We start from the raw sequence: 17,998 nt of genomic DNA on the forward strand, positions 1-17,998 counted from the left end.
GAGAGAGATACGCCGTTGATAATTGTTGATAATTGTACTGTTATATCTGAATGGAAATCAATTTATTTTGTACAAGTTTTGACTACTAGCCTATAGCTTTTTACACAAAATGCACTCGTCTGGTTTATTTAATGCCCTCAGAGAATATTACATCTTCTTGGTGCCATTTGCCTCACATATACTGAATCACAGAATGTGTCATTAATAAATTTTATCAAATTTGTCTTTCTAGGGACATCGAAGAAAGCTTTATCTAAAAAAAATGGTATGTGATTACTTGTGAAGAATCTTTATTTCTACAGAAATGTATAAGACATCACAAATACATGTATATATAGAGCATATAAAGTAAAAGACAAATTTCAATAATTGGTTGCATCAACGAGTTTGCTGGTTTTTAAAGGAACAAATTAACTGGGAAGAAAAAAAAAAGTTGGGTAAAAGTTTGACTCTGTAACAAAGTGATAAAAATTTCTTACTTGCACACACGCGAGAGAGAGAGAGAGAGAGAGAGAGAGAGAGAGAGAGAGAGAGAGAGAGAGAGAGAGAGAGAGAGAGAGAGAGAGAGAGAGAGAGAGAGTTCTTTGGCTTTCATCAAAAATAAAACGAACTCAAAATTGGTATAATTATATTTTGTTTTAAATTTATTATCTAAATCACAGACGATGGTTGAACAATCAAAACACAACACAGAAATAAATCGATGTCATTTATAAACAAGTTTGTTTCGTTGACTCTCAATATCTAAACAACTAAGAAAGGCATGTGTACTTCAAATGATAGTTTATGCATTAGCTTTGTGCTACACTAGACCCGTTTTTCCCTCGAGATATGGCCGACATTGGTGTTTTTTTTATAATACCACAGCATACAGATTGAAAAGCAAATTTTACCCATTTTAAAAAAAAAACGTTCAACTCTGATCAATATACTTTGAATTCCTGACATGATTAGATTTAGAAGCATAGCGCTAATTTGCTATGCAGTTATCTGTTCTGGGGGGATAAAGTTCCTGTAATCGCAGCATAAATCATTCATTTGGGAAATGAACGTATAAAACAGTAAGACGACATTCTGACAACTGATAGCAATAATCACTTATACACTGGTTATATTTTAATCAAGTGTATTGTCGCATTAAGGGACTTTATGAACTTTTCATACATATCTTTTTTAAATTGAGCTCATTAAGAGGGCTCATTGGTCATAGCCATTTTTAAGACTGTATTGATCTCCCTAGAAAAAAGAGCTCAATATAAAAATATAGGAAAATACATTAATTTAAATGACGAAATAGATGGAGATTTGTTTCTTACTAAATGATGAGTTTATAGCTTAAAAAAATCATATCTTAAAATTTAAGACAGATCTTATGATTAGTTTGTCAACCATTGAGCCACCTTAATATAAACAAGTTTAGAACCAACTGTTAAAGCTGATGTGTACCACCTGAATAGTGAATATCGTTTGTAACCATGATTTTTTAACTCTCACGACTGTTAGTTTTAAATTTAAACGTGCAAATAGGGGTCATTTCAACAAACAAGGATGTTACAGATTTTTAAAAATGAAATTAGTATGATGTAATTGAAAACATCACAAATCTCTCACACTAATATAAACTATTTATGTATTTTGGCTTCGGAAAAAATAAATTACTAAAAAAAAATGAACCGTTGTATAACTGTCTGTAGTATAAATGTAAGTGGCGTAGGCGAGATGCATTCTAGGTCGATTGATCTAGGTCTGATGCTATCGTTACAAAATAAATGGGTTGTTTAAGAGAAAACCCAATAGAGTTAATCCCTGTGATTTAGATTTGTCATTTCCTTTGACAGCGATAACATTTGATATATTTGTTTATGCATTGAGACCACGTCTATCGCAATAAATTACTTAAAATGTATGTTTTAGCTTGCCGCCAATTCGTGCAATAGACATTAAGCTACAAATCTCATATATTGTTGGATTTTTCACTATTAGATTTTGGTGTCGTGTTGTTTCTTTATTTTGATGAGTTAAAAGCCATTTTGTAATTGGTTTCTGATTCTTTAACCGTATTTGTTTCTTCTATCTAATAAAGTCTTTTTCAACCTCAATTTCTGAAGAACCCAGCATTTTGGCGTCTCTTTAAGACATTTACGGAATAAGTTACTTGATACCATATACAAGATAAAGTTAATAGCAAAATTTGCGTAATAGAGGATCTGGAAAATTTGTTGTAAAAGGAATAAGATAAGACGATGTTGGCGCTGCATTGCGAATCCCTTCATCATAATGTACAACCTGATAGCATGACTTGGAAGGTTAAGCAATAGAAACACAGACGAAACCACCACCAGCATAATTGTTAATCGAATCTGAGCCTTGGTCAAAATGCTGTACTGCGGTGAATAGGAATAAAGTTTTCTGTCACTGAACCGAACGTGTTTTTTGTTGAATTTTCGGACAGCCAGAATCAGACTGCAGTTAAGTATAAATATTGCCAGAAACGGAATACCAACCGTCAGGACAGAATCAATGTAAGTGATGATTTCCAGCGCAAACATGGTGTCCTTTTGAACCACACATTGAACACCATTTCCTGACGCTCTCTTAACGATGACGGTCGTGTGAAAACAGTGGGTATAAAAGATAACCGCGAAGCTCGTAATTATACTCGAGGCGATTGCAACTCGTTTCCGGGAGCAGAGACGCGGGCCCCGCAGCGGGTGACAGACGACAATGTAACGGTCAATAACGATGAGCACCACGTACCACACGGACAGGAAGCCCGTCACGTACGTCACATAAATGGAGACCATGCACGAGGCCCCGGTTTGTTGGATGGTGCCGTCAAAGCTTCCAAGCCAGCCCATCAACAAAGCAACCAGAAACCACGTGTCAGAGACAGACAGCGCCGCGAGATAGATACTAGAGGGCTGCTTGTTGAATGTGGAGCACAGGAAAACCTTGATAGATAGTACATTGCCGATGATTCCAAGAATAGATATCAGAGGGATCACAAATAGATAAAGTGCATGGACAAACTCGTAAAAAGGTTCTCTTGGTGTATCGTCTGGAAAGATTGAAGAGTTCATTTCACTGAAGTTCACAGACTGGATTGATATGTTGTGGCTATTTGCTCCCTCATCTGTGTCAGGAAATGCAGCAAAGCTGGTCATTTTCCTGCCAGATGTATCGACAAATTAATTACCCTTTACGTCAGCGGTTTATCTACGAAAATAAAAAAGAAGAAGAAATAATATACTTTGAGTACCATTTTTTTTATAAAACATTCAGGAATAACGAACCTGGTCATTAGATGAGAAAGGAAATAGATTGATTAAAGGAATTAACTATTAATCACATTGCCTCATATAGTCATTTACGCCTTCAAAATAATTAGAGGCTTTATAAAATCAAAGTACTGAAGTAATGACGGGAGTTGATTTTATCGATTATCATTTATTATCTTGCATAGCAATTAGTTTCTAATCTATATTTGAATTACGCACTTTTTTATGATTTGGATTTTTAGACTTTTCTGACAAGAATTTCGAGAAACCCCATATGAATCATGGTGTGTAATATTTAAAGTTCGATTTTAAACTATGTATAATTAGTAATCGAAACAATTCTAAAAATTGTATGGATCCAAGCACTGTTGATATCGAACTCTAGTCTCGTTCAACCAGACGTTCGGCTGTATCTCTGTTAATCTCCAACAAGCAAGAGAGCCTCTCTGCTCGGAGATTTACGGAGACAGCCGAGAGTTTGGTTGAACGAGACTATCTTTAACTCTGGCGAAGGAATACATGAGACTACAAAAATATCTAACTTGTCTGTATTATATAAAATCTGACTATTTTCAAAGTGTTTATAGATAAGTTTCCTTAAAAAAAATGCTTAAGCATTCGTACACATTTATCAGCTATTGAATTCATCTCTTTAGAAATAATATAGCACACCAAAAAATGCAAAAAGGAGAAACATGAATACGAAACCGGCAATGGCAATAAAAAGTATCATATTTTTCAACTTATTTCTCCATGTCGTCTTTCAGATGTGAAACGAGAGAAAAAGGTTTCATCATTTGAAGGACGTCGCTAATGAACACACTGATTTTCGAAGCTTTTATGAACATGGAAATCGTGAAAGATAAAGAACACATCAGCTGATGAAAAAGTCGATCTCAGAATGTTTGGGTATCTCTTTTTTAATAAGAAAACTCAATATTTACAAATGCCATTCTCTGACAAATCCATAAATTTTACTATGTATGCTACGGAGCAATTATTCTATAATAAGTCAGACACACAAATCAAATAAACAGCAGTACCTAAGACTGGCTAGACAATTCCCCCCAAAGAAGATTCAATGAGGGCGATTTATTACACAACAATCAGGTTACGAGGTCTTTAATACATTCACTTAATTTTTTTTTTTTTTTTTGCAAATTGGAACAATTAACCATTTGATACATTGCATGAATCAGATACAAGTTGCATGAGTACTGAACTCTGAAATTACAAGCCTTTTTCAGATACTCCTTTCCAAACTTGCAAAGTTAGATGTATACTTCAGATAGTTACATCAATACAAAAATTAAAAAGAGTAATACCAAAAACTGACACTACCTGGACAATCACTATTTAATAAACAACGATTGCATGAATTAGAGGAATCATTGTACTTTTAAATGGTTATAATATATGATGATAATGATAAGAATATTACTTATTAGGTTTGTTACTGACTGTTTAAAGAAATTTGTGGGGTCGATAAAGTCCATAGAAGGCGAGGCGAAATTTATGGGGTCGGTAAAGTCCATAGAAGGCTCGGCTTCGCCTCGCCTTCTATGGACTTTACCGACCCCACAAATTTCTTTAAACAGTCAGTAACAAACCTAATAAGTGTTTTGTTTTGTCGAGGACCTAAAGTTTGATATGTAAACAAACGTTTGTGTAGAAAATCAGTTCAAATAACGTAACGTCCGCCATGTTGCCCTATAAATTTTGACGCTTGCCTTTTAAAGAAATTTGTAAGGCAGCCACGTGGCGCGTTTCATCCAATGACGTCGCGACATTCTAGTCCAAGAAAAACAAACTGACATATACGTAGTATATAAACAGAAGGTGGAAGAGAGGAAATGGTGAAAACAACACCAAAGGGTAGCGACAAAATGGTTGGGATTGATAACATTATTTTCATAAAATTACTAGAGCTGGAATAAGAACCAAAAGCATAGTAAATCAGGGATATCGGCGAAGCAACATTAAAGATATCGATGAAAATACAATACTGTATACAGAGAAATATTCGCATCTTTTATCATGCCCTCGATGTCAGGGGGCGAATTTATGACAGGACAAATCCCAATGTCACAAATAATATCTTTTAAAATACACCTGCGTCTGGGCGTTTTCTAGATGGAGCAAAACTGTTTGCAGTGTAGAGGGGCGTACATTACACGGGGCAAAAATAAACATGTATACATTTGTTTGGCAGTAAATGGACAGATATACCGACCGAAATGTAACATCGAAATGTAACAACAAAATGTAACATCGAAATGTAACATCGAAATGTAACAACGAAATGTAACAACGAAATGACTGTGAAAATTGTGAATTATTGCAACAAAAAGACAAGAGCTTGATATAAAGTCAACAGCAATCAACAACAAACCACCCCCCCCCCCCAAAAAAAAAAACAAAAAAAAAACAACAAAAAACAAAAACAAACACAAAAACAAAACAAAACAAACAAAAAAAAACCCCCAAAAAACAACATCATAAAAACCGAAATTATCATTTATGACTGTTGATTGTAAACTAGCCGCAAATTCAAATAATTAAATTGACTATATAATACGTACAATGAGGTAAGCAAGGACACATATATAGATACGTGTAGATAACAAACTGACTACAATCTGGAACGGTAATTAAACAAAGATGCCAGTGATTAAATAATCGAATGAAAGCTGGTAAATGCAACAGAAAAGCTTACCACTATCCGATATAGGTTTAAAATTAGCTGAAACATATTTGACCAGTGAAGGACCCCAACAATCTGATATAAATACAGTTAAGAGAAACTATAAGAGAGACAGAAACTGATTCAAGGTAAAACACTCTAATCACGACACAGTGAGGATTGACCTCTTTACAACTAATAAAGACAATATTGTTTTCTTTGAAAAGACTGAACGATGGAATATATCATAAATTTGGAGTATACATGTAGGTCTAGGATTTTATTTATCGGCGAGACTCAACTATTCCAAAGTAGGGGTGATCTAATGAAACTTTTTTTTCTTGTCTGGGAGCAGCAATATTTTACTTAAGAAAGACAACATACATCAATATGAGGACAGGTTTATGTGTTTCCATTAAGATTCAAAGTGGAGACTCTTTAATATTCTAAAAAATCTTAAAAGCTTTCTTGAGGTAAAATTAGATGGGACTGCTAACGAAAATAGATTCATTTGTTGAAAAAAAAATGGAGTGACGATATTACCAAATGAATCTAATCTCATTTACTCCACTAAAATACCTTGATATGTTTTTATTTGAATTGTATCTTTCTTGTGGCTTTTATTTTATTAAGAAAGTCATAATGAATTAATACTTTTTGCATTATTGGCGATGATAATAAATAGTATTGCAGAGAATTCTAATTCTGAATTAAATAAAATACCATTTCCTATGTTTTTGAATTAAAATAAATAAATGTTTATGAAAAATAATCATTCATAAACTTACAACTTTTTTTTATTAATGTCATTTTATTACTCAACAGTCATGCAGTTTTGTTTACTTTTACTGCAGATCCCTTATTCTATGCAAGTACTTAATTAAGCAGTTCCACCATTTCTATCAAATTGCAAGAACACAGACATAAAAAACTCCAATCGACGAAATTTATTTACATTTTGATATAGTTTGCAACTGTCCAAAACATTAAACGAGATTTAAAAACTTTGCAAGGAGTGCCTTGTTTCTATTCTCGCTGGTATCAATGTTTCACTTACACTGGTGAGCCATGTGACCCGCACCTGTCTTGTTTTGAAAGAGAACTGCACAACAATGCAGTAAATGAAGAGATTTTATTTTGCACAGACAAGATTTAATTTTTAATATTGATCCCAAGGCGAAAACGTATTCAACTTCGCTCCTGTGTTGATCAATAATAATTAACTTATATAAAAGGGATGCATTAAGATTCATCAACGTTTTTCATAGAATGATAACTGATGATACTTTGTTTTAGAAATGCCGTATTTTGTTTTATAAAACTAACAAGGTTTTCCCGCCATTACTTAATAAACATTTCATCAATATTGTATATAGCTATCACATATTTTTTCAAGGACTCAATCGGTTGGTCAGTTGCATTCCAAAAGTTTGTTTTCCTATCTAACAAAACTAAATATTATTACTAAATCAATATCAGGACAAGTTCAAAATTCAATGTTTTATTATTTATTTAATGACAATTCAACGAAAAAATCTAACAAATTGACATACATATCTGATGAGTCGAGATATAATTATCTGAGTTTACACAATTATCTGACAAGTGGTTGCATATCTATGCCACCTTAAATCGCACCCAGTCAGTCTTTTAAAATTATTTTTAGGAGAATATAGTATTATTGTACTCCTTATGTAAGTTTTCTTTGCAAAGTTGAGTAATCTTGAATACTACATTTGCATAAAAAAACACATTTAGGATACCATTCACTGAAAACTATAATACATTGACAATTAAGGCCTTGTTTTAATTTGTTAAAGCAACAGTCGTGTTTTAAACGATGTTAAAGATAAGCTAAAAACCTAAATTATCTTAAACATAAATCAGTTTGCGGAATCTTGGTAATGAATGTAGCATACGGTCGAAAAAGGATTTGTGATTTTGTAATCTAAAAATGAATTTTAATTTTAAAAATGTGTATATTTCATTTAAAAAAAACCAATTTTCTCTACAGCACTTTTGCTCTGGCGCAGTAAATCATGAAGTTTTCTGTGATATCGTTATGATTTTTAAGTGTCGTTCGATCATTGAATATTCAAACTTTGGCTGTTCATATTTTTAAGCTCACATTTCAGTGTCCCATGCAATCTAAAATGAAATCAATCTCTTCTTTGCAAACAATAAACAATTTTGTGTGCTTTCATATTATGGTAAATATCCATATAATCATTCGATTTCCCATGCGCATTTTGAAAGTTGTTTTTTTCTTTTTTCTTTTTGGGGTATTTTTTTGTGTTTGGTGTTAGTTAAAATCGAGATTGCGAAGAAGAATTTTAACTACGATAGATCAATGTAAACCCGTTGACCAGACGACAACCCCCTGCCGCCCAAAGGTTTATTCTACTTCGGAGTTACCAAACATAAACACTAGCAAGTTCTCTATCACAGCAGCTGATATTTTATGGTTTCGCTTCGGGAAAGGGTTTCTGTCTTTAGGGACATTTAGTTGCTATTGACCTCGAGCTTATTCCTGACACAAATTAGGCGCCTTATACAGTTTCGACTGAGTCTGATTAAAATACATTTTACCCTCTGTATATCCTTGACTAAAATGACCTTTATCTTTCATTTGTTCAAAATTAACGTGGAGTCAACGATATGTACAATTGAAGGACAATATTGATTTTCGGTATATTTTGTGTACGCTTCGGCTGATCACAGTTGTGTCCGCAAATTTTACTAATTGCACACGGATTCCTCCTTGCACTAAGTTATTTACGATGAAATGACAGCCTCAAGTAAGTCTTTAATTACATGTAGATTACTTTAAACGTTACCAGAATGCGTTTGCATTGAGAGTAAACATTCATTTACATACATATTGATTCAGATCACGCTTTTCTTTACCAATGCGTAAGAATTCGCATATTAATCGGAAATTACAATTTGCTTACTAAAAGTAAAGCTTATTTGTGCCTTGTTATTTCGAAAATCAGCAAAACCGTGTGATTAATTTTATTTATTATATTTATTGCATTTAACTTAATGCTTACACATTACATTAATAGCCAATTATACATGTATAACATGCTGATCTTCCCTGAAAAAGGAATACATGTTTCTTCCTTGATTCCATGTCACGCTTTTTCTTTGATTGCATCACACATTGTTATGAAAAGTGTTATTCCACCATTTATAAAGAAAATAGATCGTCAACAGATTTTTATAAGCATTTCGAGCTTTTTTTTTCTTATACGGGAGATAGATGCCACGACCACCCTGCCATGACACCGTAATTACTTAGTTTTCTATGTTATTTAGCTTCAATGGGAACACATATAAATGTTTAATTAATTTTGAAATTAGTATTCTTAGAAAAGGTTTCAATGATTTTTTTAATGTTTGACAAATGTGAAGCAACATCTTCTCTTTTTTAAAAAGAGTTAATGGGACTTCGACATAGTCTGAGATCACAAAACTAGATTTTTTTTGTTTCCTATTTTTTATTTATTTGTAATGTCTGATAATGTGAAAAAAGCTTTAGACCCCCCCCCCCCCCCCTTCACCAGCAAATTATTTGCAAACACAACAAAAATGTCACTACGTAAAAGCTTCATTATCAACGGGTTTTTTAACCAGTGGTTATTAAAGAAAAAGTAACGTGAAAAAAAAACACTGTGTAACAATCAAGAACGAACGAAAACCGTTGTTACGTCGTCTTAAATATCACCGAATGCGTCTATCATTAAAATAATAAAACTATCTGAACTGCCGACACTAATTGGAATGTGACAGTTTTATTAAGGCACAGGCAATGATAAAATCTAAAATTATTATATTTTTTTTTAATCCTATAAAAGGTTCCGCTGGAGTGTCATTACATCTTATTCTTTGTTATCAGAGATTGGCTATCAAATAAACATTATTTTAACTATCAAATGAATGTTTGCTAAGTTTTCTTACTATCAATTTATACCTTTGAATTTGAAAAAAAAAAATGAATGTTTTGTCGTCTGGAGATCATTCACAAAAAAGGAAACTCTCATTGATGATTTTATTTTTGAACACAAATAATATAGATGCACATAAAGTAATTTCACATACTGTATGCTTAAATATATTTTAAAGGTAAGTTCATTTAGTATAAACTGCAAAGTTTAACTATGTTCTCTTTTAAGGTCATGCAATCCTGGCTTGTTCTTACCAGTTTTAACTGGCTTTAAACTGTCTAACGTCTTGGTTTGTTAAAAAAAGTGATCTCAATTTTCTTTACAATAACTGTACAAAATCCCCAGATAATTCGTTGATTAATGAAAAAAAAGAATGAACCTGGTTATTCCTGTGAGGAAAATTTCGTCGTTAATTTACATTTTATCAATTTTATATAAAAATTAGACGTTTCAATATCATCCAAACTATTGCACAATGGTCGTATTTCAAATACTGATAGAGACAAAGTCAACACCGAAACAACATCCAGACATGCTGACTTGTGGCACGTGGGTGGATAATGTAGTTTTATCTTATAATGGTCTCACACCACAGTCACTATTTTATAAAGATTCGAGAAATAATATTATCTCTTCATTCAAAATAGCTTGAGACTTTATCAATTTCTTATAACTGCATGTAAGATATGACAGATAACCGTAAACAATAGTTGTAAACAATTTACTAAAATATAAACCCACAAATCTAAAAGATGGTGTAAAACGACAGCTGTTCGAGTTGTTTTGACATACGTAAGTATATGCACAATTTGCAACGATGTCTGACAATGCTTACAACTAACAAGGCTTAGACGTAAAAAAAAAAAAATAACCCATTAAATATATTTTTAACTTTTAGAAGTGCCTTTCGTGGCTATAAAGTATCATTATGCAAGATTCAGTTTCATTCCTGTATAGTATTACATTGCAGCATTTCTTTTATTTTTATACAGAACAGGGTGGTTGTAATTTTAGTATTTATGAGAGTACATGTCCTTATTTAACGCATCATATTAATAGTCTATTTTAAAAGACAGCAGCAACAAGTGTGGGCAAAAATAGCACCAGAAACCCCCGAATGACATTGAAATAACCATGAAATTGCAAATAGAATAGAGTCGAAGATTAATGCGGTGTCTCGTGCACGAATACCATAAACAGTTCTTTTTGAGACGTATTTATGTCATGATACTTATATTTCTGAAAAGGAGTAAACAATACAAATTAATGTACATATATTCTGAAAAGCTTTGCACATAATGGTAACTTGTAAATTTCTAAAAATATCGACCAATCTGCCTCCAGAGGCATGTAAAGTTCAAGGCTATGTATCTTGTTTTAATACCAATCAATATTTTCTCGCAATATTTTTCCCCAGACTGCTGTTTTCATACTTAATTACAGTAATCGCGCGTAAATTTTGATTCTGTTACCAAAGGTAATAAATCCAAGGGACGTTTTCAATAAAATAAACGTAATGCCTGTTTTAGACTGTTTATTATAACATAAGATACATGTATAAATTTACCTATAAGAGACAATTTGAAAATATGCCCATCCTACTTGAACACTTTAATGCCGAAATCTGCATATCATCTTTAAAGATTATGACTGCAGATTTTATTACTTATATACAAAAAGTTAATAACCAGAGACGGTTTTTATTAAGTAACTTATGATAGTTTGACTCTGAATTGGAAATTTTAGCACCTGAGTAAAATAATTTGCTTATTTACATACTTGTCTCATAGAATCACTTTGAAATACTTTCACTGCACAGGTTGTTGCAACGATGTAAATATTTGACTTTGTCTTCGAAGTAATGAGCTCCAACACTTTCCCTATCTTGTTTCATTACTAATTATTCGTTTTACAAAAACAAACCAAATGAACAAAATTAAAATACAATAAAGAAAAAAAAAAAGAAAAGAAAAAAAGAATTACACACATAAAGAGAGTGCTATATAAATACCTGTGTGGCAGTGAAATCTTAATGTTGTAAAATTGTACCCGTCTTTATAGTTTTAAAAAGCTGGGACAGATTACAGACTAATGACTAAGAAGTGATTAGGTAAACCTCGCCTTAGCTTACAAGTGAGCTACACATGATAAAGCCATGCAATTCAGTCAACTAAATGGTAAGGTATGGCCTAGTTCTTCATTTAGTCGTCTTGTCAGACCGTTCAGTCAGCTTTAAAGGGGCATGGTCACGATATTGGTCAACAATTATTTTTTTTCGATTTTAAGGCATTTTTAGTAGGCAATCAAAATTTGAGTGACATTTGTTGAGTTAAAAGCAAGTTACAGAGCTTACAATTCCTCGCTATGTAAACAAAGCTTTTGATTACATTTTAAATGTTGAAGTGAAAATTTCAGTTTTAGACCTGAAATGAATGTGTTAACTAATCGTTAGGAACTGTTTATTTATGCTTAAAATGAATGCGAATTTTGACAAATCGTCTTGAAAAGGAATTTTTATTGGTATATTGAACCTATGTAAACAAAAACAGGGCACGAGCCTTGTTTACAGGACGAAAAAATGTGAGCCCTGTATCTCGCTTTAAACTCATCGACGGCCACCACATTTCATTTGATTGTTAGAAATGCATTCATAAAGCATTGTAAATAATAAAAACAGGAAGGTAAAACTTGTCAAGAATCGTGACCATGTTCTCTTAAGCTATTTATTTATTTACCTAAATATTTTAAATCCCAAGCATTAAAAAAAATATAGGGGAGAAAAATATAATGATCCCTACCGAACATCAAGAAATTCAGAAATTTACATCATTAGAATAATGATTCCCGCAGGTATTGAGTTCCGACAGGCATTTTTTCTCTTTTTTTCCTTACCAGATTGAAAAGTTTAATAGGATTTTAATCAAATCTTATTTGAATTTATGAACATATAGAAAAGGATTTTTATTCTGAAAAGTTTTATTTTTACCAGTGTAAAAAATATCATTTAAATGATAATTTATATAAGAATTCAACTTCCTCAGATGGAAATCTTACAAGTCAAGTGAGATACCCTAAAAGCAAAACATATGACATAGCCAGTAGTCTTCAATATTACAATTATACATGAATTTGTAAAAAACACCACAGCGAATTGGTGCAAAAGAGCAAAGGCATACATGTTCTTATTCGACACAGTGTTCCAAGTTTATTTCAGCTATTTATGCAATAAGAGGACTGGCGGAGTCAATGTATTTTTCATCACAATCTTTTACCAAGCCTTGCATCAAGGTCTGACAAAACCACAGTAAAATTATGACACACAATTATGAAAACTCAGTCAATCGAAGTCTCATTCACACTGAAACGGCAATGCTTCATCCGCGATAAAACGAGGCCGAAGGACGAGGCGGAAGCGCTTAGGAAAGCAGACTTTTGATATACCAAAATCACAAATTATTAGCCATGCAGTATAAATTGGATACAGCTTTAAATATAAACCTGCTATTCAAGCGTTTAGAAGGTACACAATACCTGTCTTCGGGAAAAGCCTATATCCAGATCACGCACATTTCCTATCTTTAATTGGCAGGAATTAAAAAAAAATAATGGATGAAGCATTAACCTACATTTGGGTTTAATCTGATAATTGTTAGGCAATAAAGAGATTTATCGAAATTTTTGAATCATAAAAATCGATTTGTTATTCTTAGGAAATCCTGCACTGTCATCCCAATATTTAAAAAATGGATGAATACGAAAGTGAAAGCGATTTATAAAACAGTTCTCAACACCTGATATCTGATAAATGTCGAATATGTACCATAATTTTTGATTTGTAAAAAAGCCTTAGGCATTTCTATTAATGGTGAATAGATCAATATCTATAATATAATAAAAAGCAAAAACTTTTAAGATCGTCGTAATTATGCTGTAAATTTATATTTGCAGATATTGGAATCTTTATCCATGGTTAATCCAAATAACTGGTACATGTATTATCAAGTGCATTTATTCAAATGTCATTTTTTTTTTACTTTATGATCGTTGAATTGTGTCGTAAATTAACATTTGCAGATTGGAATCTCAATTAATGACTAACAAAATAAATTGGTTTTATCAAGTAGATTATCAAAATGTGCTTTGCTTATCACTTATTTAGGAAAGCCTGATGATAAGGACTTGTTTTTAAAAGAGAATCACTTACACTGTATGAGACTCACTTTTATGCTCTTTTTAAAACGATTTTAAATTACGAATTTATCTCTTATTAAACCATTTTTTAGATTCTTATATCAGTTGACGATGCGACTAAGATATGCTGCAATTATATTATTTGCTGAATATTTCGATTGAGACAAATTATATCAAACTTAACAAAACAAAATAATAAGAATTAATTTTCCTGCTAACCTTTTGCTCAAATTACTTGTAAAAGGGCCTAATAATTAATAAATTACAAATCAATATACCTTTTATTTTAGATATAATGATGTATATTTATTTTGTTTAAAAATCCAAATAATTTACCCGGGCCTGTCTTAGGTTAAGGAGATTAAAATAGTCTAGAATCGACATCAAGTCCTTTCAACGATTGCAGTCAGATGCCTGTATATGTAAAGGAATTCCTCTGAGAGCTTACAGGAACTATCGTATGTACAAATGTGACCTCTATAAATAATAAATACTGTTCTCGATTTTGTAAAAATCTATACATACCAAAATGACAATCAATAAACTGGAATGAATATTACCACCTTTGTGTTTGATTTATCTTACCTGAGAGGTGGGGTATTTACCTCAAATATTGATATTCCATCGGAATATGAAAAATTATTCAGGAGAAATAATATTTCTACAGGATATTTTAGAATTCTCAAAGGATTTTCAAAAATTCCTACAGGATTGATGTTTATCAAAGGGTGAATTGAAAGTATTTCTCTACAAGAATTTAGTTTTGAAAGGTAATGCTCCTCTAAGATATAAGATTTCATATTGTATTTTGAAATCAGATTGGAGGATATTTTGACACCTTATCCTACACAAACCAACTAGGCGATATTAAGTCCAAAAAATTAACAACAGCAGGTAACACGTTTTATCCTTTTCTAAAGCTAATGCTTATACCATACAATTTAACACATATCATTTGACGATTTTTCAAACACGTTTTTTTTTTTACAAATATTTCTTCTTAAGTCACATGTTTGGAAGATAAAATTACTTGATTGACAGGTACATATAGTATGAAAATGTCTTTAGCCTGATGAAGAAGGTGTGTAGCGTTAGTTGGTGTTATAAATAAAAAAAAATGAAAGGAAAAAAGGCGTATCTATTACAGCTTTATCAATCCTTAATATGTGGAACAGACACATAGCTAAAGTACAATAAATGTTAAATTTTATTTACCTTTTATTTTATCACTGCTTATATACATTAATATCTAACATTTAACTTTCAGCAGAAGAGTGCTATTTCCTTTGTTTGATAGCATTTTACACAATTTTGGCCCCTGAGTGATTAAGCTAATTAATTTCTATCACAAATTGTTTTAATACATGTAGCTACTCATAAGAACGTCCTACTTGTCGAGAACTAATACACACTCTAGGAAAATAAAACTATAAAATGACGACAGCTACAGATAACGAACTAATTATGATCAGTGAATCATACTCAATTGAGCCTCCGGTTGGATTAACTTAATTTCTTAAAATCATTATAGTTAATAAATGAAAACAATGAAACGAATAAGTCAAAATAGTTAAATGAAATGAAACAGAATATATCGAGATGCAATTTTAAAATATTAATTTTCGCACCTATCAAAGTTCAATTGTAACATTTTTTTTAACATGTAATCTTAAGCTGGACAAAATATATATTGAAATGAATTCAAAATAAATGAATTGTCATGCTTAGTTTTATTTTTACATATATCAATAATCTACAGCTTTGTGTTGGATTATGCAAGGGATTTCGCATGTTCCTCGTTTTTTGATTAAGTGAATATACTTGTTGGCGTTTAGTACGTTGGGACGGTCAATACGTAAACAATTACACAATTCGGAGATTTATTCACTCTGGACAAAGTTTCGAGTTGATAGCAAAAAAACCCCCCAAAAAACAATGGGTCTGCTCCTAAACATATCTGACATAAAACACGTTTTAATCACATGCTTCAAAGAAAACAAGAAAGAACAACGGTTGAGGGGTTGCTAGCTGGGACAATCGGGTTTATGTTTATCCTATTAAACTTGCTCTTATTGTTAGTCTGATGTTAATTACACAACGATTGGATTAACACTTTCGATTTAAAAAAAAGACTCGTGCACGCATCAGTAAAATATTACGAGCAACTAGGTAGAAATTTGCAGTCATTGGAGTGGAATAATATGTATGAAATGATTAAGCTAAAAAAAAACAGTCGGCGTAAGAGCTGTATAAAAAAATTTTGAATTATGTTATTTCCTTATAGTGTTAGACAAACCCTGTAAAAGAGTATTCATATAGAAACAACTATCGTAAAATGCAATCAATATGTTTTGATGGTCATACGGGATAAATGTTTAAAGTACTTCATATCACATACAATGTACCAGTTGACAAGAGAAGAAAAGGAAGCATATACTGGGCATATTTCATATACATATTCATTGAATTGCGTAAGTACAGTGTTTTTTTTAATGTAAAATATCGATTTTTTTAAGAAAGAAATATAAAGAATAACTGTAAAATCTTTGTATCTGATTTTTAAGTCATATTATTTTAATTTGACAGTCCTCTGTAAATATGGAATTATTTAATTTTTTATTCCTTGTGTTATTTTTTTATTTTATCTCCGATCTAAATATTTTCACGATTGAACTTGTATTGGCCTATAACGTTGTAATTTTCATAGCATATACCTAATAAGTGAACTTAAACTTAGAGTGCCTCAAGACAAATGGTTTATCAATATATGATTATTCCCAACCATCTATCATGTATTGCTTCCTTTTTTATTTGACACGTACATGACTCATTGTATAGTATACAAACCAAGGAAACCATTTCGTTTAAAAATGATGATAATATGTGTGGTAATTAACAATATTAACAAATCATCAACACCATTTTTAAAAGAATTCTTCAAGAATATTATAATACCAGAAAAGTTATTCACCAGATTAGCATTGTATATTTCTTATATCCGTCATGAATTTGTCCCATGAAAATTATCTTTCGTATCTTACAATTAAAAAACAAAACAATATTCGCTACCATAATTTCGTTTTAAAAAAGCAATATGATACCATACATACATGTAAAATGTATAGAATAATATACACATGAAATTGAAAGTTTGAACAGTGCATGCGTTAAGATAAGCAAAATACTTACTATCTCGGTATAGTACTCCGATACTTAACAAACAGTTCACTATTTATACTTTTGCACCTTTAAGCGTCGAGCGTTTGCGCTGTGACAAAAACAGTAGCGTTAGTATTACTTTTATCCACTCAGCAGAGAGATATTTCCTCAATCGATATACGAGCTTGCTGGATCCGTTACGATGATTTCCGCGCTTAACCTATCATGTTACAGACCATTAATTTCATAGTTAATTACATGTAGCAGACGGCTGGATTTACTAAATTACAGTTTTTAATCATCATGAGAAGTTTTGAAGGCTGAGCTACAATGTAATAATGTTTTGAATTTTACTATGATACAAGAACAGGTCAATTCAAAGGCACATTTGTCGTACTTGCTATCTCTTTCACATTACTTGAAATAACAATATTGAAGCACTGTATACGCATGCTTACAATTCTTTTCTTCTGAATGTCATAATAAAAACAAAATCATTCTTAGTGTAATCTCGAAAAAATATTTTGCGTATCTCGCGAACTTTTCCTGAAGCATTCGGCACTGTTAATGCATTAACTGAATCAAACGTTTAAAATTTGCAATCTATATGGTACAAAAAACAGATTTGAATTTATGTCATTACTATCAACTGATCAGCGCATCAATCCGTATCAAAATGAATGAAGCAGCAGTTTTGATAAGCATCTATTCTCTAATTTTTGAGGAAAAAATCTAAT

At 31.7% G+C, this 17,998-nt stretch overlaps 1 protein-coding gene across 1 annotated transcript; it reads right to left on the reverse strand.

Moving 5' to 3' along the window:
* Positions 1-627: 627 nt before the first annotated feature.
* Positions 628-17,418, reverse strand: LOC105332088 (G-protein coupled receptor daf-37). Its single transcript, XM_020068847.3, has 2 exons — positions 17,292-17,418; positions 628-3,216 (listed from the first exon to the last, which is right to left on the reverse strand). Exon 2 carries the CDS (start codon positions 3,162-3,164, stop codon positions 2,052-2,054), a length of 1,113 nt encoding a protein of 370 aa, XP_019924406.2. The 5' UTR covers positions 3,165-3,216; positions 17,292-17,418; the 3' UTR covers positions 628-2,051.
* Positions 17,419-17,998: the final 580 nt, after the last annotated feature.

The sequence above is a fragment of the Magallana gigas genome, chromosome 4, assembly GCF_963853765.1.
Source record: "Magallana gigas chromosome 4, xbMagGiga1.1, whole genome shotgun sequence".
NCBI lineage: Eukaryota > Metazoa > Mollusca > Bivalvia > Ostreida > Ostreidae > Magallana > Magallana gigas.